This window comes from Rattus norvegicus, chromosome 18 (assembly GCF_021556685.1).
Source record: "Rattus norvegicus strain SHRSP/BbbUtx chromosome 18, alternate assembly SHRSP_T2T, whole genome shotgun sequence".
NCBI lineage: Eukaryota > Metazoa > Chordata > Mammalia > Rodentia > Muridae > Rattus > Rattus norvegicus.
In genome coordinates, this window is record NC_141551.1 from 85,768,080 (window position 1) to 85,792,370 (window position 24,291).

Here is a 24,291-nt window from a genome sequence, read left to right on the forward strand (position 1 = left end):
GAAAGATGGCTCAGCAGTTAAGAGCACTAACTGCTCTTCCAGAGGTCCTGAGTTCAAATCCCAGCAACCACATGGTAACTCACAACCATCTGTAATGAGATCTGATGCCCTCTTCTGGTGTGTCTGAAGACAGCTACAGTGTACTCATATATAATTAATAAATAAATAAATAAATAAATAAATATCAGTCTTTTAAAAAAAGATGTTGGGTTAATTTTGTACAACACATAAATGATGATTGAAGTAAAAGTTTAGAAACATATTATGATAATTCACATTTACAGGAGATGTAATATTTGACAAGTAAGTGTAATATGAGTTATGTCATGTTCAATTTCAAGAAAATGAAAGCTATTATTCTTAATTTCAGGAAAGCTTGTGGCCATTGCAGTTATTGATGAGAAAAACACATCACTCGAGCATACCAGGTACAGTTGCTTAAAATGGATTTAAGCTTCAAATGTCATCCAGATCAGTTCTTTCTGTGATCTCCTTAGAGTATCTTTTGTCTGTAGGACCTTAGATAAGGCAACAATGTTGTAATGGGATAATTAAACTTTTTAATTGAAGAGTGAAATGTTTATATATTTCTTCTTCCATAGATTAAAGTCAATTATTCAGGAAGTTGCTAGAGATTTCAGAGACCACTTCCATAGGTATGTGTATGTGTTCTAAAAAGTTGTCTTTGTTTGAAAGGTTGTCTTTGTTTCATTTGGCATTACAGTGAGGTAAATCAAAAGTGGTAAGATAAGTTGAGGATCTCTAATCTCTAAAATTTAAATCCGACATCTAAGATGCTCTAAGGTCTAAATGCATGGACTCTGACATGACACTAAGTGGAAAATTCCACACTTGCCTTCCCATGATAGTAGTCAGAACACAAAGTCACTTTTAAGGAATTGTGTGGGGGTTGGGGATTTAGCTCAGTGGTAGAGCGCTTGTCTAGCACAAAGCCCTGGGTTCGGTCCTCAGCTCTGGGGGCGGGGGGTGGTTATGAAATTTCTTTCAGGATATGTGTATAAGATATATATGGGGGAAAATGAAATCTGTAATTAACACTTTGGTCCCTGCCCTAGGGAGCTCATTGTTCATGTGAAAATGTTCCAAACCATGAAAATTTTCAGAAATTTCAAGCACATTTGGCCCTAGGCTTTCAGATAAGACAGTCCATATCTTATACTTTGACAGGTGAATCAAGAATTAACTGACCTGGAGCTTCCGGTCAGCATGAGGATACATGCATGCCACATCTTTCAAGTTAAAGTAGCTGCATTTATAATTCATCCCATTCCTGCTTCCTGAGAGAGTTTGGCATATGTTTTATGGTAGAAAAATATATACATAAATTTGTAAATTGGAAACAATTTAAGTGACAGTCACATGTCAGGTAGATGATGGTAAAAATAACTCAAAAAAATTAAAAGAATAAAAATTCTACTTAGGATTAAGAATTTTTGCTGTATTTCACATATTTGGGTTTGTTGTTGCTATCAAAAACAGCAATAAAAACTTCTAGAAGTCATTATTTTCTTCATATTTCAAATCTACCAAAAACTCATTGTGTAGTTCTCCTGGTACATGGAATCTGACTTTTCTGAGTGGTCCTATTTCATAGTAAATCAGCTTTCCTAGTATTTTACTTGTAGCACATTTCTTTCCTGCCTTTTAAGCATGGTTGCTACAATGAGGTGAAATGTCCAGTTTGTTGTTGCTGCTCCTGTACTTGCTTATCAGTAGAACATACTCTTATTAAATATCATAGGGATTTCCATGTTCATTGTTGAAAGTTTATATGCTTACCAATTTCTAGTTTGTATTGTGTCCCTTTTTTCTTTTAATCTAATATTGTGCTCTTTCTCTTCTTTCTCTTTGTTGTTGCTATGTTTCAAAGAGATTTTCAGTTTGGCCATATGGATGGAAATGACTATATAAACACCTTGCTGATGGAGTAAGTAAAGTGTTGATGATTTTGATAGCAATTTTTCCACGTTGATATCTCTTAATTTTTTTTTTTTAGATTTATTTATTTATTATATATAAGTACACTGTAGCTGTCTTCAGATACACCAGAAGAGGGCATCGGATCTCTTTACAGATGGTTGTGAGCCACTATGTGGTTGCTGGGAATTGAACTCATGACCTCTGAAAGAGCAGTCGGGTGCTCTTAACCGCTGAGCCATCTCTCCAGCCCGATATCTCTTAATTTTGAGAGATAGAGAGTGACTTAATTAGCTGGAAAAAACATACCAAAAACTACTTGTCATTTTCTGGTGCTAACATTCTCCCATTATATGTCTTATTTTATTTTATAAATCCTGAATTTTGAATTCATTGAGATTTAATTATATTATTTTTTTCTAAAATTTTGTTTAGATTTAATTATTTTATATATATGAGTGTTCTATCTGCATGTATACCTGATTACCAGAAGAGGGTATCAGATCACATTATAGATGGTTGTGAGCCACCGTATGGTTGCTTGGAATCAAACTACATCTGGAAGAGTAGCCATTGCTCTTAACAGCTGAGCCATCTCTGTAGCCCCAGAGATTTAATTTCATTCTTTAGTGTAGAAGATAATTTGTCACTTCATTATAACTTAGTGTTCTCAAATCATTCTACAATATGTAGTATCTGTAGTTTTTATAATATGAACTTTAATAATTTTAAAAATTATGGGCTGGTGAGGCACTTGCTCACAGGCCTGGCAACTTGAGTTTAATCCCTATATAGAGACCCAATTCCTGAGGGTTGGCTTATTTCCACATATAATTATTGATACTTGAAGTAATTGACACTGGTATTTTTTCAACTTTTAAAATTCATTAATAGGTTGATACCAGTGTAGAATAAATTTTAGTTATTTTTATCCCCATTCCCCCCAATTTTCTCCCACATTTCCCTCTGAAACACTTCTGCCCAATATGTCTGGCCCAACTTAATATGAGTTATTTGCATGAGTATATGAGTAGGTTATTGCCTGGAACATTTATAACATCAATGAAGAAAATGATAACCTCCTGACCCAACAGCTATTAACTGCCAATAATCACACAGGGAGGGATAGGACTTCATAGCCCCTACCACCACGCCCCTCCCCTGCCCAAAACATGGTACAATCTTGACAGACTCAGATGCAGATAACTATGAGTTCATACTTGCAATAGCTGTACTGTGTGCAGAAGTCAACTTTTTTGCTGCACATTTCCCTGTTCTCTCTCTCTTTTTATCTCCTTTCCCTGTTTCCCTTCTGGAAACCACCTATCCCATCCCCCCCACCCCCTTCTATGAGGGTGCTCCCCCATCTACCACTTTTCTCCCACCTCCCCACCTTGGCATTCCCCTACAGTGGGGCATCAAGCCTTCACAAGACAAACAGTTTCTCCTCCCATTGATGCCCGACAAGGTTATCCTTTGCTACATAAGCAGCTGGAGCCACCAGTCACTCCATGTGTACTCTTTGGTTGGTGGTTTAGTCTCTGGGATCTCTGGGGTGTCTGGTTTGTTGGTATTGTTGTTCTTCCTATGGGGTTGCAAACCCGTTCAGCTACCTCAGTCCTTTCTCTAACTCCTCCATTGGGGACCTCATTCTCAGTCCCATGGTTGGCTGAGAGCATCTGCCTCTGTATTTGTCAGGCTCTGGCAGAGTCTTTCAGGAGACAGCTATATCAGGTTCCTGTCAGCATGCACTTCTTGGCATCTACAATACTGTCTGGGTTTGGTGACTGCATGTATATGGGCTAGATCCCCAGGTATGACAGTCTCTGGATGGCCTCTCCTACAATCTCTACTCTACAGTTTGTCTCCATATTTCCTCCTGTGAGTATTTCTGTTCCCCCTTCTAAGAAGGGCTGAGGCATCCACACTTTTGATCTTCCTTCTTGAGCTCCATGTGGTCTATAAGTTGTACCTTGTGTATTCTGACCTTTTGTGCTAATATCCACTTATCAGTGAGTGCTTAACATGTGTGTTCTTTTGTGATTGGGTTCCCTCACTCAGAATGATATTTTCTAGTTCCATCCATTTGCCTAAGAATTTCATGAAGTCATTTAATATCTGAGTAGTACTCCATTGTATAAATGTACCACATTTTCTGTATCCATTCCTTGGTTGAAGGACATCTGGGTTCTTTCCAGCTTCTGGCTGCTATGAGCATAGTGGAGCATGTGTCTTTGTTATATGTTGGAGCATCTTTTGGGTATGTGCCCAAAAGGAGTGGTATATCTGGATCCTCAGTTACTACTCTGTCCAATTTTCAAGGAACTGCCAGACAGATTTCCACAGTGGTTATGCCAGCTTGCAATCCTACAAACAATGGAGGAGTGTTCCTCTTTCTTCACATTCTCGCCAGCATCTGCTGCCGCTGAGCAGCAGATCTTAGCCATTCAGACTGGTGTGAGGTGGAATCTCAGGATTGTTTTGATTTGCATTTCCCTCATGACTAAGGATGTTGAACATTTCTTTAGGTGCTTCTTAGCCATTCGATATTCCTCAGTTAAGAATTCTTTCTTGGGGGCTGGAGAGATGGCTCAGCGGTTAAGAGCACTGACTGCTCTTCCAGAGGTCCTGAGTTCAATTCCCAGCAAGTACATGGTGGCTCACAACCATCTGTAAAGAGATCTGATGCCCTCTTCTGGTGTGTCTGAATAAAGTGATAAATAAATCTTTAAAAAAAAAAAATTCTTTCTTTAGCTCTCTATTTTTTTAATAGGGTTATTTGATTCTCTGGAGTCTAACTTCTTGAGTTCTTTGTATATATTGGATATTACATCTATTGCATGTAGGATTGGTAAAGATCAGTTGCCATTTTGTTCTATTGACAGTGTCCTTTGCCTTACAGAGCCTTTGCAATTTTATGAGGTCCCATTTGTCAATTCTTGATCTTAGAGCATAAGCCATTGGTGTTCTGTTTCCCCTGTGCCCATGTGTTTGAGGCTCTTGCCCACTTTTTCTTCTACTTTGAGTGTATCTGGTTTTATGTGGAGGTCCTTGATCCACTTGGACTTGAGCTTTGTACAAGGCAATAAGAATGGATTGATTTGCATTCTTGTACATTCTGACTTCCAGTTGAACCAGCACCGTTTGTTGAAAATGCTGTCTTTTTTCCACTGGATGGTTTTAGCTCCTTTGACAAAGATCAAGTGACCATAGGTGTATGGATTCATTTCTGGGTCTTCAATTCTATTTCACTGATCTATCTGCCTGTCTCTGTACCAATACCATACAGTTTTTATCACTATTGCTCTATAATACAGCTTGAGGTCAGGGATGGTGATTCCCCCGGAAGTTCTTTTGTTGTTGAGAATAGTTTTTGCTATCCTGAGTTTTTGTTATTCAAAATTAATTTGCAAATTGCCCTTTTTTAACTTTATGAAGAATTGGATTGGAATTTTGATGGGGATTGCATTGAATCTGTAGATCGCTTTTGGTAAAATGGCCATTTTTACTACATTAATCCTGCCATCCATGAGCATAGGAGATCTTTCCATCTTCTGAGATCTTCTTTGATTTCTTTTTCCACTTCCATCCCCCTTGCCAATTGTTCCCCAAATTACCATAAAGTTTTAGTACCAAAAGAAAAAAATACAGAACAACAATTCATATATTTCTTATTGCCCATTTATTGTTTATAGAAGTTATAAGGTTGATCTTGTATAAATCTAAGAGAAAAGATATTCTGTATAATCCTATAATAGAAATACAGTTTTTGCAGTATGTATGATAGGAACTTTGATAAGACCATTTTTTTAAATCTTTTGCAGTGAGTAGATAGATTTATTTAAAAATAGTTTTGCAACATTATGCAGCAGTTTTGTTTCAATAACATAATCTGAGATGATAGTATCTAACAGTGAACATTTAATAAATAGTTTAATCAGTTGTGAAATAGAAGGTCTGAGCTCAAATTACAGTCACAAGATCATAATGAACTTAAGTTGTTAGGTTTGAAGGGTATGATAAGTTTTGGCTTTTTGGGTTTTTTTTGGGGGGGGGGAGTTGTCTCTGACAAATACCTGAGGGAAACATTTTAAAGGAGGTAAGTTTTATTTTGGGTCCAGTTTATAAGTCTCAGACAATGTTAGTGGATTCCATTGGTTTTGGTTTAAATGAAGCAGAGCATCATGGCAGTGGAATGTGTGGCTGATACTCCTCACCTTAGGTGACTAAGAAGTAAAAGTAGAAGAAGAAAAAAAGGAAGCAAGATAAACCATCAAGTGCACGTTGCCAGTCACATCTAGCTAGGCTTAAACTGTTGAAGATTCCCTGCTTACAAGGATAATATCACCAGCTGGGGACCAAGCCTTCTACACATGAGCCTGTCCAGGCCACTTCATATTCAGGCTATAACAATAGGGCTTTCTGTGCTAGGATGTGATCCTCTTTGATGAATGTTTAAGTACATTGGAAAATATATGTATCCTGTTGTTTGGTAGAGTGACAGTAGACTAGAGATTTCACAATAGTGTTTATTCACCTTGTATATGTTTGCTCAAAATATAAAAGATGTCATTCTGAATGTTTAGCTTGAATATTCTCCTGTAATTGTATGAAAGTTAGGAATTATTGGTTTCCATATTTTATAAGAAAAAAATTTGCATGTAAGAAGCTAAATTTCTGGACTAACACCTGGCAATGTTGAGAGAAAGTGCCAGAAACAAACAGTATGGGTCTAGAGACTATCTTCCTGCCTATCTGGGTTTCTGAGTAAGGTAGGGCTAAACGTTATTAGTATTCCATATAATGCTATTAAGAAATTTATAATTTGCAAAGCATAAATTTTATTCTCATATTTAATCACTGTTATTCAGGTGTTGATTTTTAGAATATTTTCATACAATCTTGCATAATGATTAATTTTATGCAAACTTTGAACGGTTCCTGTAGACCACAGTGGTAAAGATATTAAAAATCTGTACCTCCTGTACAAACTGTAGCTCCTAAGATATAAATGAGCAGTAAGGTATTCGTTATTGCTGTGCTTAATATGAGTTTTGATTTCTTTCTTTTTTTTTTCTAGCGAGTTGACGGTCCCAACCATAGTTGTACTGAATACTTCAAACCAACAGTACTTTTTGCTAGATAGACATATTAAGGATGCCAGCGACATGGTCCAGTTCATTAACAGCATTTTGGATGGTACAGTACCAGTAAGTGATTCAGATCCATTTCAGAGGGATAAAAGGGAGGAGGCAGAGGAGAAACTAGCAGTCCTTCACCTTTGATCCTGAAAAGAAAAGGTATTCACTGCCTGGGGGGAAAGGAATCCACTTCAGCCCACTGCTTTCTCCTGTCTCAGTCAGCCACAGGTGCAGATGTCCCTCAAAGCCGTATTTGAGATACCTTTGCTTGCACAGTAATGGGAAAAGTGTTCTTAGCCTCTGGTGTGATATTAAGAGATATTAAGAGATTGTGATGTGGGGTAGTGCTTTTTAGAGACTTTATCTGGCACTAAATACACTTTTGGGTCAGTTGAATTAAGGACAACGGAAATAAGTTACCAGAAATTATTTTTTATTTCCTAATAAAAACTGTGAACAATCACAGTTTTTTAACCATCAAGAAATGTTTTGAGAGTCAGAGGTCCAGCAAAGAGTTCTAAAAGTAATCAGGCAAGAGAATTGTCATAAAGACTATACGATTTTAATTTTCTTATTGTAGTATTTCTCAACCTAAGGTACAATTCATATTAACAGTTATAAAAACCTGCTAAGGTGTGACCAGCACACATCTTAATTAAGTGGAAAAAAATTGAGAAGGATCTTTGTTGCTTCAATGATAATTTAATTACCATTATCTTACATTTTTGTTTTAAGTTTTATACAAACTTTGAAAAGTCAGTATTGCATACCTATCATGGTTTAAAGTCAGTAAATTTGGGAAACTCCCTTAGTTACATAAGTAAGTAGCAATATGGTACTATGTAGAAATAGTATTTTTGATTGAAAGAAATTCAGTTGTAGTGGTGAGAGCCCTTTTGTAAAACCTAACCAGACTTTTATAACAGATTTCATTGGTCCTGTAGTTTAACAATTCAAAGAATAGGCCAGACTTCTGGGATAGTTAGATGCCAGGGTTTGATATCCCCAGGAACTTTTCTCTGCTTCTCAGCACTCCCTGTTGAGCTCTGTCTGCATGAGGATATTTTTAAGTAGTAGAAAGTTTCTCCCTCAATGTGGCTAAGCAACGGAGGAAAACCCAAAGCTTGTCCAAGCCTGGGGAGGGTGGGCCTGCTTCAGCAAGCTACAGGATCATGAGTAAAAGCAGAATGAATGTTTAGAGTATGTTAACATGATAAGATGGGAATATAAGACAAAAGAGGGTATAAATATTTACCATAAATTTGAGGGGTTACATATGTAATATTTTATAAGTCAACTTTTACCTCCTGTTACATGATTATGTAACATAAAATGAACTACTAATATGTGCATAACATGTTTTGTTCTTATTAAATTGAAGGCCCAAGGAGGTGATAGCATTTTTCAGAGATTGAAAAGAATAGTATTTGATGCCAAATCTACAATTGTGGTAAGTTCTGACAGTTAATTTGGTGTCTTCAATAGTTGAAAAATTTGGGGTTCTCAATCTGCTCTCTCTTTGTACTTGCTTTCTTTCTTTTGTACTTTATTTCTTTAAATGGCTGACTTAAATTGTAGAATTAAAATGTGACCATAACTCTCTAACAGCTCCTTCCTTCATTTGTTCTTCCCACCTGTCTTGCTAGCAGCTCTATGCTGCTTTTTATTTGTTGAGGCCAAAGCCACCATGAAAATGTGCTAGCCTTCTTTATTGATAAAGGAGCAAATTTGAGTAATCTGAATGAACCCATACATAGCATCCGTCTATTTATCAGTCACATTCATTTTCTTTTTTCCACCCAAATGGATTGGCCACTTGGTATTTTGTCCACCAGCTGCCCTCATTTTCACCCAAGTCCACACCTTCTCTCAGCAGTCTACACAGTGTCACAACAGCCATCAGTTCCGAGCACTTAACCCATGAATACATCTTATGGTAAAACTGATTCAGTAAAATTATTTTTCTGAGAACTGAGGAAATAGCACATAACATAAAATTAACTAGTAAGTTAATGTGGCTTTGCTAATAACAACATCACTCATGTTAAAATGTCATGTGAAGAGTAAATGGCTCTATTGAGAGCTGGTACCTTTTTGCAAGACCCAAGTTTACTTTCCAACACACAATCTCCTCCTTCTCCTCTTCCTCTTCTTCCTCCTCCTCTTCCTCCTCCCCCTCCCCCTCCTCCTCTTCTTCCTCCTCCTTCTCATATATATCCCACCTAAGAGACTATTTGGTTACTTTTCCTGTTGCCCATTGCCAATTCTGCACATATGCACACCCACTTATGAGTATAGAGTTTTTGTTTAGTCTTTAACATGGTAGGAATTACTCGGGTATTGTCATTAAGTCATTGAAACTGAGTTCAATAGCAGTGAGGGGAATCTGTTATGGCCTTAAATTTATATCATGTGTTTCATGTCAGAATTCCATTCAAATGCAATTGTATTCTCTCCCCACAGTCTATATTCAAGAGCTCTCCACTTATGGGCTGCTTTCTTTTCGGGCTGCCACTGGGTGTCATCAGTATCATGTGCTATGGAATCTATACAGCTGACACAGATGGAGGCTATATAGAAGAACGATATGAAGTGTCCAAAAGTGAAATGGAAAACCAGGAACAGATAGAAGAGAGCAAAGAGCAGGAATCCAGCAGTGGAGGGTCTCTAGTGCCTACTGTGCAAGAGTCCAAAGATGTATTAGAAAAGAAGAAAGATTGAGACTTCACAGATAAAAAATATTTGATAGAATTTCAAGTTATTAAAGAGTATTTATTGAACTTAGAGATTTAATCATGATCTATTTACAGAAGAGAACATATTCTTTGTATTTTGCTAATAACAACTGCATGAATTAAAATAATCTTTCCATAAGTAGGAAGCTGTTTGGAACAAAGTGATGAACAGTTTGTTCAAAACAAAGCCAGATCATTGTATCACTTACCTTACAGATCCGTTCTGTGCACACTTCTCTATGTGCATGTTCTATGACAAAGTTAAGAAGCTCGGACAGAATATTAAATTGCCCGTTAATGTGGAAGATGTGTTTTTTGCAAAGAGAAATAGTACTTTCACCTACTATATTAATTCTCCTATATTTTGGATAAAATTTATATAAACAAATAAAGTCTTTAAAATTTAGACATTTTAAGAACTGTTAACTTTTTCCGTGTATCAAATTTAAGGTTCTGAGTTTGAAACTAGTAATTTTATATATAGCATAGTGATTTTATTTTACTAGTTGTTTTTAAAGGAGAAATGTTACTTTTTTACTTATACTCTGTTGCATTATTATGATATTGGCATATGGTCCCATGAAGTGGGGGAAGAATCTTGTAATTGACCTTTTAAAATGACCGCTGGTATGCGGGGAGTGATGGCTTCAGCTTTTACCTATGCTGTTTAGAAGAGTGCACTGTCCACCACTGGAGGAAGGAGTGGCCCTCCTAATATATCTTGATTTTAGCCAAAGCAGCCTAGTATTTTGTTTTGTTTTTATTTTATAGCTTCTAGTATTTCTATTAATTCAGAATGTTTTCGGAAGTAATAGAAATCATGTTTTTATGATATGTAAACTAATAATTAAAATTTACTGCCACACCTCTATTGTGGAAGGCCATAACATGTTCACAGTACAATCAACATGTTCAACTCAGATGTCACAAACAAAGGGAGAGATCCTAATTCCCTTCTCTAGACCCAGCCTTGCCTCTTTGACAGTCACAACCTCTGTCTTTCATCAGAATGCAGTCATGCCTCACAGTGGGTGTTTGTGATAATATGTTTACTACAGATCAGTTTGTTAATTTTGAAGCTTTCACGTTATCTAATCTCAGAATTTTTATTAGCTAATGTTTAGGTCCTATTCTTTGAGTATTCTAGAGTTTGTTGAAAGGATCCGCTGAACATTTACAAACATGGTTTGTAGCACTAACTCTGAAGTTACTTGGGGCTTCTGCTTTGGTTGCCAAGGGAGCTTCTGGTTTCTGATGCAATACTAATCAACATTGCATCATATTAATGAATTAAAACATGTATATCTATAGAGCAAGAGAATTGCTAATCATAGTCTGTGTCCAAATATTCTTTTTATATTTAAAAGCAACCATTTTTAATATTTAATCACCCATCATTAACTTTATGGATAATGGTGTACGTATGTAGTCATGGGGAATGTTCAGAAAATAAAAGAATATTTTCAGGTGGAAACTGGAGATAAGCACTGTTAAAATTACTGTAACAAACTCCTCCATAGAATAAAGATGACTCTTTGGGAAAGTTCATGGTAATGGTCCCAATGGTCAAGCCTTTTTGCAGGAGAAAAGCCTGAAGTCCATATGGATGCCTCATTAATGATAATATGTGGTGAAGAGAGAGACATAAAGAAATAGGAAGTACCACTATTACATTTATTACTGTTTATCACTACCAAATGTTAAATGTATTTTGTCTTGTCAATCATCCTTGTAAATAAGTTCTCAGTAGGAAAAAAGAGTAAAGCACAGCTTTGCATTAATAAACATATGCACAGAGGTAATTCATTGTATCCTGTAATAGTTTTCTTTTTGAATGAGTGCTTTGGTTCTCTGTTGTGAAACAACTTTATATTGATCCTCATATTCTATTTGTACTTTTAAAATGTGCATCAGGGGAAAGAACGTGTAAGTGGTTTGTAAGTAAATAGTTTTATTTCTTTTTGAATTAAACTTTTAATTTTTACATGTTTCTTCTTGAGGATATTATTTGCATTATTAGATTGCTCACATAAAAAAAAACTTAAAATTTGTTCACTCATGTACTTTTCTTTTCAGTGTGTTATCAGAGTACCGTTTGCTTATCAGGAGAACATACTTTAGAATCAAGGCAGCTCTATTCATAATCTAGGAAAAGGTCGATCCTCTAATTCCCTTGGTTAAATACCAGAAATAGAATCCTTTCAGGAAATTGGGATTCTACCTTTCCTTTCATGTGTCAAGTTCTGATTTCTGAAATTCAAAATTATAGCTCATTGGTGCTCTACCAACATTTAAGAGTATTTCAGAGAATGTGCATTTAAACATGCCCAACATCCTCAGCACCTCTGTCCCGAAATCTCTCTTTGTTGTGTTTATCAATATTTTTGTAGTTTCTTTTGTTTGAAATGTCTTTGAAATTAATTAGATCTAGAGGTTTTTACTCAAAGGACTTCTGAAACCTGGTTTAGAAATAATGTAAAAGATGCCAAATGAGTAAAGGTGATGGAAAGGTCTCTTGAAGAGCTGAAGCAGTCATGAATGTTGTTTCTGTTTACTCAGTTTTATTGCCCATGATGTTTCTAATGTTGACTTGGTAGGTAGCTCTAAATTTTAAGAAAAGAATAATTCCAGCATTGGTATCACAGAGGCAGGCAGATCTCTGTGAGTTCGAGGCCAGCCTGAAATGCAGAGTGAGTTCCAGGACAGCCAGGGCTACAGAGAAACCCTTTCTTGGGGAAAAAAATATATACATTTTTCATCAGTCTTTCATGATGAAATGAACAGAGGGGAAAAAAAATCACTCAGCTATTCTTACGTAGAAATTGTTAAACAAGTGTAAGATATTAACACTTAAACGACTGAGTTTGCAATTTTATTTTTACAAATATATATTTTTTCTGAATGTATAAGTCCCAAGAATGAGGAGAATAATAATAATGACGATAATAAATTTTCTAGTTTGGACTAAGTTATAATGGTTTTTGAAAGTTTTTATTACTACTAACTTGTTTAATTGTGATACTCTGCCTTATACACCAATTGGAAACCTTTGTTTTTCTAAAATAAAATAATTAAAAACATCATTGCATAATTGCTACCTTTAATATGTTTTTCAGAAGTTTGCCACATGACCAATCTCTAAACAAACTCAGAAGCTACAACTATTATTCCACACAGTACTTTCCTTTTATTAAGGCATAGTTTATTTATAATTACAGAAACACAATTTTAGATTTTAAGCAGGCTTGGAAGTGAATTGTAGCTTAGTTCCTTATACCCAAAACATCTCTTGGTCTAGTTTTAATTGTATAAAACCTAATATGTTTTTTAAACATTTCTTTTTAAAAGGATACCTCAACTTTTCTACAAAATTTAAAGTGTGGTGGATTTGAATTTTGTATTAATAAATTATGATCCTGGACACCATACTCTCCTGACCTCTCACTTTGTTATCAATGAACAGAGGATTTAAAGCCTTAAAATGGAGTGCGGGTGGAAGGCACTGTTTGCATTTGATTTTTAATTATTTAAAAGAGTATACATTATGAAAACATTAAATTAAAAGAGTATTACATTAAATAAAAGAGTATACATTATGAAAACATAAGTTTTATGCAAGTGTTAATTTTTAAATTTCTTACATCAAAGAGATGTGTTTTCATGAGATGACAGGAACAAGAATAACAAGTGAGCCCAAAATATGAACTTACACTTGATTTACAGGTTATGAGCGGAGACTGCTCAGCTGTGTGAGGGAGGCGCCCTCCGTGTTGGGTGAATGGGTAGAGCACCCTCTATATAAGACTCTGGTTTTACGTCATAGTTTATGTTCTTGCTCCAGCTTTGTGAAGATAGAGAAGCCAGCTAACCTCTCTGTAGTTTGAGGATAATGCCACCTATCTCTAAATTACAAAGATTAGATGAATTCATGACTGGCACACATCCACAGCTCTAACTAACATTTAACTTAACTGACTTCTCACTTCATTTAGAATCCTATCATTGACCTCAGGGAGAAGGGAACAATTCAGTGTCATGTGAAGTCCTGATATGCTTAATATTTGCGAAATTTTTTAATTCTAGCATTTTATATAGTGACAGGAAATATTTTAATAATAAAATTAAGTACAAATACTTAGGTTTAGTTACCTGTGAAAATTCTTAGGCCTTTGTGCTTTTTAAATGAAAATGATTACACACAAAGTGTAACTAACCAGATATTAACATATGTGAATATCTTATTTAAACTTCTATGCGATGTAGGCAGTTAGAGGTAGGTATATCACTGGAGGTGAGGGGTGAGGCTTCCAAAGCTGTGGATCAGGGTGTTGCTCTCAGGTACTTCTCTAGCACTATGCCTCTGTGCCTGCCACCATGCTCCCTGTGAGGATGTCTCCTGAAGCTGTAGGCCAAGCCCCTGGTTAAATGCTTTCTTTTTTAAAAGTTGACATGGTTATATTGTTTCATTACAGTAATGATGACCCTAGGATGGTCTTGTTCTGCCTCTGTCTGGGAGAATACTTTGGACAGGTGAGCTGGGGAAGTGGGTAGAGAACAGATTCCCATATAGAAGTACAGGCATTTGGAGTGCGTGTGTAGCATGATATTTGAATTGCTTTAGAAGAAAACTTGCTGAAATGACATTTTCCTGTGTTTGTGGAATAGAAGCAAAATAGTTTGTTCCGGGTGGAAGGAAATATGTAATCTAAATTGGACTGGGGACTAATGTCAAAAGTAAGTATGTGGAGGTTAGAGACATCTCACCATGTTTAAGAGCACTGGGAGCATACTGGGAACGTACGTAGTTCCAGAATATCCAGGGTCAACACTCACGTGGTTGCTCACCACATTCCGTAACTGAATGGGAGGCCGTATGAAAGAGTCCAGGGTGGACGTACCCTGAGCCTTGTAAGGAAAGAGGAGGGGAGGAGGAAGAGCCAGACCAAGAGGCCAGGAGAGTAAATGTTTGATGAAAAAGACCGGGTAACCAAAATGTTGTATTACATAAGGAAGGGCAGCCCGACACCTAGGCTAGAGGGCAGGATGTGCTAGCCCATACTCTATAACAGTAGGGACTGAGGAATGCTAGGAGAACCTGATGTGTTACTTAACAATAGGGAAAAATAAGAAGGTTGAAATTAATTATAATCTCAAAGGTTATTTTAAAAAGTTGAAACAGGGGAGGGAAAAAATAAAAAGTTGAAACAGGTTTTATAATAGTCCTATATCTTTCAGGGCTTAGACTTATGTATTAAACACACCAAGAATTACACCTTTCTTTCAGGTTGTGCCTTTTCAGACAAGATAAATACATATCTGTTAGACATAGCCACACCAGTTTGTCCAGAGGTTCTGGTTCTGTGCTGGTTGAACTAGTATAACTACAAAAATGTGGTTTCCAGTAAGTTTAGTTCCTCAACCAGATTCTTGATTGCCCTGGTCTGTGAACCTTCCAAACTAGCCACTTTGGACTTTTACTAATCATCTAAAATTGATTACCTGACTACTCATTGTTAATGTCGACTATTGTCAAAGCAGGAAGGCTATTACCCTCCTTCCTTCCTCCATTTCCGTCCTGTGACTACACTACCTTCAAAGTCGGTCAGGGAACTCAATTCTTACACAGGTCTTCAATTACCCAAAATGTGAGGGAGATTGGAGGACACTCATTCACTGGTCTCTTTTCCTTCACACTGACCAGTCAGGGCCCAGCCTGGAAGGATTTGCAGGCATGCCTTCCAGGCACAGGGTAGCAGAGACAGGATTAGGTGTACAAATGAAGTCTACACAGCATGAGGAAAGGCACACTTGAAAAATAGGAATGGAATTCTTAATGACCGGGGAACATTGGAGAGTACAAACAAATAGAACAATGATGCATAAAGAAAGTGAAATTTAAAAAGTAATACCAACAATTAATTTTTAAGAAGATAAATAAAATTGAAAAACACATAGGAATACTCTGACTTTGAAAAAGGGCAGTTCATTCCCTGGTAGAGGAAATAGCAAGATTTGATGCTGAGATCTGTAACCTGTATCAGAGAGGATTATACATATATGCATAAGACAGTCCCTTAATTGGAAATTCAATATTCACTGGCTCAAGCTAACCTACTCAAATTGTACATCCACCTATCTAGTCTATTTTCATTCAAATGTATGGATTAATACATGCTGAGAAATTGCAAAATTACTTGCATGAATCAGGTCCTTCTTAAAATGGTGACCCATGCAGCTGATGGCCTTAAACTTTAGTCTGTGATCTAAATCCTGTAAACACCTTTCTAGGGGCTAGTCAGACTGACCCAGACAAAAGGAATGCCACACACATCCCTGTCCCCGCTGAGCCAGCTCTGACCTTTGCATTAACTCAAATGTTCTTAATCTGGGCCTATTTCCTAAATCCTGGCCCAAAGCTTACTTCTTTTGTCCTGGCCAAATTCCCACCCAAGTGTCTAGAAGCGTGTGGCCCCAAAAGGCTCTCCACACTCTTTTAGATTCAGGCTCCAGGTTGTTTTGAACAGTTTAAATATGGACTAGAGACTGCAAGTCTAGCCACTTGGACAGACATTTACATAACAAAGATATTCCCAGAATTATTTAAGTACACCAATATCGGTGACAGGCTCCTAAGTGGAAGATCCCAGAAGATGAAAAAGACAAGAAAAGTAGAAGGTAGAAAAGTATAAAAGCTGGGTAGGGAGGCCTTTCAGAAGCTATATCTTATGCGAAGGAAGCCTCTTAAGAATAGTATCTTGTATACTACTTACAGTGAAAAAAAGAAAGAAATGGGAGACTTCTATGAAGTCTTCAGAACCTATCACACAATGGGACAAACTCAACAGGAGATACTCAGAGCATCTTAACATAATCATCCAAGCCTACAGTGGACTTGGAACTGAAACCCACAGCCCCATGTGGTGGAAAGAGTTGTGTTCTCAAAATCTGAGGCAACCCCTCATCAAGGTTCTAGCCCCAGACTATGACCAGCTCTCATAAGCATATTCCTGGCTTTAGAGAAGTAGCTCTATTTTATTCTCAATACATCAGGGCCTTAGGGAAAGCTCCCAAGACCCAGGCCCCAGGCTGTTATTGGATCTGTCAAGCATGTTCCTGGGTTTGAGAAAAAAACTGTCATTCATCATACATGAGGACCTCAGAGAAAGCCTTTCTTGATTAGGTCAGACCTCAACACAACAGATTTTTTTCCTCTTTAAGGAGTTGTCACCCAGTGTAGTCGTACCCATGTGGCAGAACTATGCTTTCTCAAGAAGAAAATTAGACCTTTATGGCACACCAGGCCTTAAGGTTGGTTATGATTCCTGTAAGGCCCCCATTGAGCAGTTTGTGAGAGGCCTGCTCTTTAATATGAGAATTCGCCTGGTGGCTGGTTGTAAATAAAGGGCATCTCCTTTGTCATGGTTTAGAGCCAAATTTCTGGACAGTCCTGTATCATAGCATCCTAATCTCTAACAGGCCTGGTTAGCTTACTACTTATCTGTGGGATGTTTTAGAAGCAGTTCTCCCTCAGCTAAAGTCTTGGTGTACCTTACTATCTCCTAAACATTGGCAAATCTTTTATATCATTAATTATACTCTTCTACCTCACAGTTAAATATTGGAGTGCTATCCAACACATGGGCTGTCTTTTACAATCTTCACAAATTAACTCCAAATGGATCTTAAACTTAAATGTCAAATGCTAAGGTTAGAATCTATAGAAGACACTGGAGAAATTAGGGCTCTCCAAGCTTGGTATCCTGCCAACGATGTTTCTTCACACAAACCACTGCTCGAAATGCTTTGCCTAGACGCAGCACCATAAGTGAAGTTATTCAGAGGCCGCAGCCAGTTCCAGAGAGTGGTTAGAACCACAAGGGACCTCACAGGTGGCCACAATTTGCCTCAGGTTCCCACCCAGCCCCAGGGAGGACTCAACACATCAGCTTCCCATGCTCAGCCAGTTGCTCTTCCTGAATGTGGACAGTGACCCTGTGCTAACTACTTCCCAATTTCAGAGCTTGCCTGAATCCCCTCTTACCACCTACCATCAGGGTTAAGGGCACCTCTCACCATACCATTCAAGCCTGCTCAGCTACAGGACTGAACCTGCAACATGACACCTGGAAGAACAACTTGCATAGTCTGACTGGCAGGTCTGCCTGGAGGCCTGACTGGCCAGTGAGTCATGAGTGACAGCAACTCCCTTGGTTCTGTGAAGGCTCCATGCCCCAGTGTAGGAGAATGCCAGGGAGATGAGCTGGGATTGGGGGTGGAACACCCTCATAGAAGCAAGGGGAGAGGGGATGAGATAGGGGGTTTGCAGAGGGGAAACCGGGAAAGGGGATAACATTTGAAATGTAAATAAATAAAAAGGCCAATAAAAAAAGATACACACACACACACACACACACACACACACACACACATTTAGTAATCTTCAGAAATATGTTCACTCTAGCTAATCAATCTTGTAAATTTTTACCCTTCTTGCAGGAATTTTTAATTGTTTTTCTATTTTTAAAATTTTATTTTGTGTATGTTTTGCATGCAAATATACCAGTTCACTATGTGTGAGACTGGTGCCCACATTTCAGAAGACAGTGTTGCAAGCACTGGAACTGGAGTATGTGCTGTAAACTAGGAAAGAGCAGCCAGTGTACTTAACTGCTGAGCAATCTCTCTGGATCCTGCAAAAAATTGTTTAAATGGTTGCTTTGACAGAGTGTAAGTAGCTCTTATCTCCATTTGGGTCAGAGGCATGCACTCAATTCTAGCCTACACTAGAGTGTGTGATCCAACTGTGTGCATTGTTCAAATTTAATCTTCTTGCATGACCACAAGAGAAAACAGAGAAAAATAAAACCATAGACTTTTCTGGCAAAAAAGGGAAAAAAAAGAATAGAAAAGAAAAAAGAATGAAAAAACCACAGCATTTTGGTTCATGGCCCAGGCTTTACAGTCCAGGTCCAGATCTTTTCCATATCTGCAGAGATCTGCATTTCAGTACTACTGATGCCTGTCCTCCAAACAGCTGTACACCTGTTTTCCACCCACTACTTAAGCTTCCTCTGTTCAGAAGCCTGCACCTCCTCCCATTTGTGTTCAGTGACCCTGTGCTCACCACATCTCAAAGATTGCCTGAGCTCCCCTCACAACACCCAGCAGCAACACTTAGAGCACATAACTTCAAACCAAAGCCTGCTCAGGTACTAAGCTGAACCTGTTGCATTACTAATGGAAGACCCGACCTCCTCTTCTGACTAGCAGATCAGCCTGGAGACGGATTGGCCAGTGAGTGTTAAGTGAATTGAGCACCTCCCTTGGGTTTAGAATGTGCTGAAGGGACACAGTGTAGAGGTTCTCAACCTAGGCTTCCAATCCAGAGCCAGAGCTTTCTCAGATCCTCAGAGATTTTCCTTTCAGTACCACTGTGTCTGTCCTCCAATAGCCTATCTGTCTCCCCATCTAGCCCTAGGGAGGATCTACCACTCCAGTGTCTACTGCTCAGCTGTCTGCTCCTCCCGTTTATGAGCAGTGACCCCGTGCTCACCATGTCCTCACTTCAGTCTGAGCTCCCCTCACAGCACTCAGTAGGCTCTTTCCCTTCTTCCTCCTTGAATCAAGGTATATAGCTTGCATAGTCCATTACTCAACTACTCAACTTGCAGTGGAATTATCAATCTGTTCAACAAGTGGAAGGGTGCCCAGGATATGAACAATTAAAGAGAGATTTTAGGAAATAAGAGTTTTATTTTGTAGCTTCATGGTGAGTTCAGGTAAACTGCAGCTACTTCTCACCTGGTAGGTATGAGACAAGCTTGGGATAAAAGCAGGAAACAGCTGACAAACACTGTGGAGCACAATTGATAGCTGGCACATCTTCCTCAGTGGAGAAAGCTATATTACTAAAGATTCTCTTGGACAGAATAGATAGAATGAATCTCTGAATGTATGTTGAAGGTGGATTTATTAGAATGTTTCACAGTCTGTGGTCCAACTAGTCTAACAGTGGCTGTCTACCAATGGAAAATTGAATAATCCAATAGTGGTTCAGTTTATGTGACTGGATGTCTCAGTTGGTCTTCAGTATATATCAGAGTTTTGAATACATAGGCTCTTTAATGCCAGGGGGGAAAAAGAGAGAGGGAGAAGAAAGAAAGAACTTGCTAGCCAGGTTTTACTTTGTAAATAGACAAAGAGAATGAGCTACCATCTTCAATGTCCTTTATATATGTAGGCTGCCACCAGAAACTGTGGCCTAGAGTAAAGGTGGATCTTAACACCTCAAAAAAAAAATCCACATTAAAGAAGGGTTTTCACACATTTAAAAAAAAACTATAATTAAGAAAAATCCTCGGGGCTGGGGATTTAGCTCAGTGGTAGAGCGCTTACCTAGGAAGCGCAAGGCCCTGGGTTCGGTCCCCAGCTCCGAGAAAAAAAAAAAAAGAAAAGAAAAGAAAAATCCTCCACAGTACCCAGACTCAGTTTTAGTTAATTCCATACGAAGTCAGTTTGACTACCAGGAATACCCATCACATGACAGTAAAACTGAGAAAGATTTTTCTTCCCTGTGGCAAGCAAGGAGAGAATAGGAGTCATTTCCAAAACAGTGATATCCTTCGAGAAAGGAAGCATTGTGATTTTACTGAGGGAGAATAGTAAGTAGGTTTTCCTACTCCTACATGAGCTAAATTAGCCATTGTTGGACTAGTTGGACCATAGCCTGTGAAATACTCTAAGAAACCCACTTTCTACATACATAGATTCATCCCATCAGGTCTGTTTATCTAGAAAATATTTACTAATACAGCTCTGGGTGTGAATGTGTGTTTACCTTTCCATTGAGGAAGATGTGCTGGCTAATGATAGTGCTCCATGGGGTTTGTCATCTGCTTCCATTTGTCTTCCAGGGTTTTCATACCTACTATCCGAAAACTAGCTCAATTTACCCAGCATGAAGGACTCAACCCAAACCCAATTAGAGTATTTGCCCGTTTACTGGGAGCAGCTCTCCAGTGGGTTTACTGATTCCTAGAAACCAGAGGGTTCACTAGTCCCAAGGAGGTCAGAGAAGTTGCTATGAGGAGGGAGGAGGGGAGTGGGGGGGGGGGGGCTAACGAGGCAAATAGGGAGAGAGAAATGCTGAGTGGGTGGAGTGAGTGAGAGGAAAAATAGAGGAAGGAGAGGGAGAAAGGGGGAAGAAGAGGGAGAGAGAGAGAGAGAGAGAGAGAGAGAGAGAGAGAGAGAGAGAAACAGAGAGACAAAGAGCACAAAATGTCTGGATTATATAGGAAGAGCTTCTGGGAGAGGGGAAAGCCCAGTCCTTGGGTTAGAAAGTTCAGGGTACTGAAAGAACCTGGCTCGAGTCTCAGGATGGTGCGCCCCAGGAAACACCGATCCCGGACGAGCCCCCAAATGAAAGATCCCCAAAGAGAGACTCTTTCTAAAGTCTCGGGAAATCGCAGACCCCAGACACAGAGAGACCATTTTGGATGTAATAAGCAAAGGCGAGGTTTATTACGAAGATCTATTACGGGGATCTCCGGGTCAACACGTATCCTGCGCAGGAGACAGAGGTGTCGACCCCGAAACTCAAAAGTCAGGGGTTTATATAGGGAAGGCTAGGGGGTTTGGTGTGGTTACACACAATTGGCTAATTTCTGGCGCGGCTATAAGTGATTGGCTCATTCAAACATGGCAGTGAGATTACAGCACAGCAGAAGAGTACGTGCTGACTGGGGTGTTCAGGATTTTAGAAGCTAGGGGCGTATCAGGGTTTGAAGGACATCTGGTTAAGGTGTGACTCTGAGTAAGCTGGGGGAGGTGCCCTTCTGTATCTTTATGGCCTGTCAGTCTTGGCTGTAGGGCAGGCCCCGCCCTGCCTGGACAGTGTTTAGAAACTTACTCTTTTAATTTTATATTTTAAACCTTAAATCTGTATAATTTTCTTTTCAGTACAAGGCAAGGTATGCCAGCCATGCCCTGCAGTAGGTGGAGACTGAGGATTGCTAGGAGAGCCTGGAGGCCCAGCCGGCCGGCTTTGATATAGTCAATGTGCACTTCAGCCGCTTGTCCTAGGTCTGAATCCCAACAGCCACAAAACAAAACTCTTATTTCCTAAAATCCCTCTTTAATTGTTAATGTTCTGGGCACCTTACCATTTGTGGGACAGATTGATAACTCTACTGCAAGTTGAGTACTGGACTATGCAAGCTATCTACCCTGATTCCAGGAGGAAGAAGGGAAAGAGCCTACTGAGTGTTATGAGGTTCAGGCTGAAGTGAAGACCTGGTGAGCACGGGGTCACTGCCCACAATGGGGAAGACCAGACAGCTGAGCAGTGGAAGCTGGAATGGTAGATCCTCTCTCCCTGGGGCTAGATGGGGAGACAGATGGGTTGGCTATTGCTGGACAGGAACAAGTGATGCTGAAATGCAAATCTTGGCAGAACTGGAAAAGGTCTGGCCCTGGATTTGAAGCCTCTACACTGTGTCCCTTAAGCACGTTCTAATCCTAAGGGAGGGGGTGCTCGAGTCACTCAAGACTCACTGGCCAATCAGAGCCTTCAGGAGGTCCTGCCAGTCAGAAGAGGAGGGGGATTCTTCCGGGTGCCCCCCTGTAGTAACTGAGCAGGCTTGAAAGGTCAGGCTTGCATGCTCTGGTGTGATGTGATCTCTCTCCTGCCTCTGGATGCTGTGGAGAGTACCCAGGCAAGCTCCGAAGCTATGACATGGTGAGCACAGGGTCACTGCCAACCATGGGGAGGAGCAGGGGGCTGAGCAGCGGGATCTGGTGTGGTGGGTCTTTCCCCCCGAGCTAAATGGGAACCACCCAGCAGTAGCCTCTGAATAATTTCACTTGGGGATGGGGGTGAGGCTGCATGTGTGCAGAGTATTTGGAAGAGTGGCTTGTGTGTAAAAACATCCTGGGCAGGATACCAAACTCAGAGAGCCCTAGTTTCTACAAGTTCTTAAATTTAGCACTTAACTTTAAGGTGTACGATCCTTTTGGAGTTAGTTTTGTGGAGGCTGTAAAAGGCTCCTCATATGTTGGATCTAATATCAAACTGTGATGTGAAAGAGTAGAATTAATGATATAAAGGATTTACTAATGATTAGGATATGGTATAGTAAGTCACAGCAAGGAGAATTTAGCTGAGGGAGGACTGCCTGTAAAACACCCCACAGATAAGTAGTATGCTAACCAAGTCTGTAAAAGATGAGAATGCTAGGATACACATGGTTTTGTTCTCCAGGATTGTCCAGAAATATAGCTCCTAACAAAGGAAACAACCCTGGTTAACCACCAGCCCATCTCCATATCAAAGAGCAGGCCTCTAACAAGCTGCTCAATGGGGCATTACTGGATCACAATCAACAGTAAGGCCTGGTGTGCCATAAAGGTTCAATTTTCTTCTTGAGAAAAGCATAGTTCTGTCACATGGGCAAGATGACATCTAGTGACAACCATTTAAAAAGGTTAAAAAACAAAACAAAACAAAACCACTGTTGTGTTAAGTGTTAGTCTGATCAAGCAAGGCTTTCTTTCCCTGAGGTTCACATGTACAGAGAATGACAGCTCCTTCTGAAACCCAGAAACATTCTTGTCAGAGCCAGTAGCAGCCTGGGGTTTAGGGCTTGGGAGCTTTCTCTAAGGCCCCGAGGTATAGAGATAAAACAGAGCTCCTTCTCTAATTCCAGGAATATGCTTGGTAGAGCTAGTAGTGGTCTGGGGCCAGGGCATTTGGATGTAGTTGCTTCAGATTCTGAAAACACAAGTTCCTACCTTTTGGAGCCATGGTTATCTGTCCCAAGGGCACTATAAGCTTGGTCACTAATGTTTTTGAGATACAGAGTTCCCCTTATGTTTGATTAGACTTCTCCTGAGTGTGTATCACGTATGATGTTTCTACTGACTTCATATTTTCTTCATATGTTTCTGCTGACTTCATAGAAGTCTCCTGTTTCCTTCCATTTCCCCCATGTAAGTAGTATAAAAGATGGTATTCTGCTTCACTCCTTCTTTAAAAGGGGAACAAGAATACCCTTGGCAGGGAATAGGGAGGCAAAGTTTAGAACAGAGGCAGAAGGAACACCCATTCAGAGCCTGCCCCACATGTGTCCCATACATATACAGCCACCCAATTAGACAAGATGGATGAAGCAAAGAAGTGCAGGCCAACAGGAACTGGATGTAGATCTCTCCTGAGAGACACAACCAGAATACAGCAAATACATAGGTGAATGTTAGCAGCAAACCACTGAACTGAGAACAGGACCCCCGTTGAAGGAATCAGAGAAATGACTGAAAGAGCTTGAAGGGGCTTGAGACCCCATATGAACAACAATGTCAACCAACCAGAGCTTCCAGGGACTAAGCCACTACCCAAAGACTATACATGGACTGACACTGGACTCTGACCTCATAGGTAGTAATGAATAGCCTAGTAAGGACACCAGTGGAAGGGGAAGTCC

General features: G+C 39.3%; 1 protein-coding gene across 2 annotated transcripts in view; it reads left to right on the forward strand.

Annotated features, from left to right (window-relative positions):
* Tmx3 (thioredoxin-related transmembrane protein 3) overlaps positions 1–13,239 on the forward strand; it is a 32,920-nt gene extending 19,681 nt beyond the window's left edge. The window contains exons 12-17 of one of the 2 annotated variants that reach the window (XM_087593511.1): positions 371–428; positions 603–656; positions 1,892–1,948; positions 7,019–7,148; positions 8,461–8,529; positions 9,543–11,798. In XM_087593511.1, coding sequence (XP_087449637.1) covers positions 371–428; positions 603–656; positions 1,892–1,948; positions 7,019–7,148; positions 8,461–8,529; positions 9,543–9,800 — 626 coding nt within the window. In that variant the 3' untranslated portion in view covers positions 9,801–11,798. Of the gene's footprint in view, positions 1–370; positions 429–602; positions 657–1,891; positions 1,949–7,018; positions 7,149–8,460; positions 8,530–9,542 lie in introns of both variants that reach the window. The other variant, NM_001400798.1, reaches the window with a different exon arrangement.
* The last annotated feature ends 11,052 nt before the right edge of the window (positions 13,240–24,291 follow it).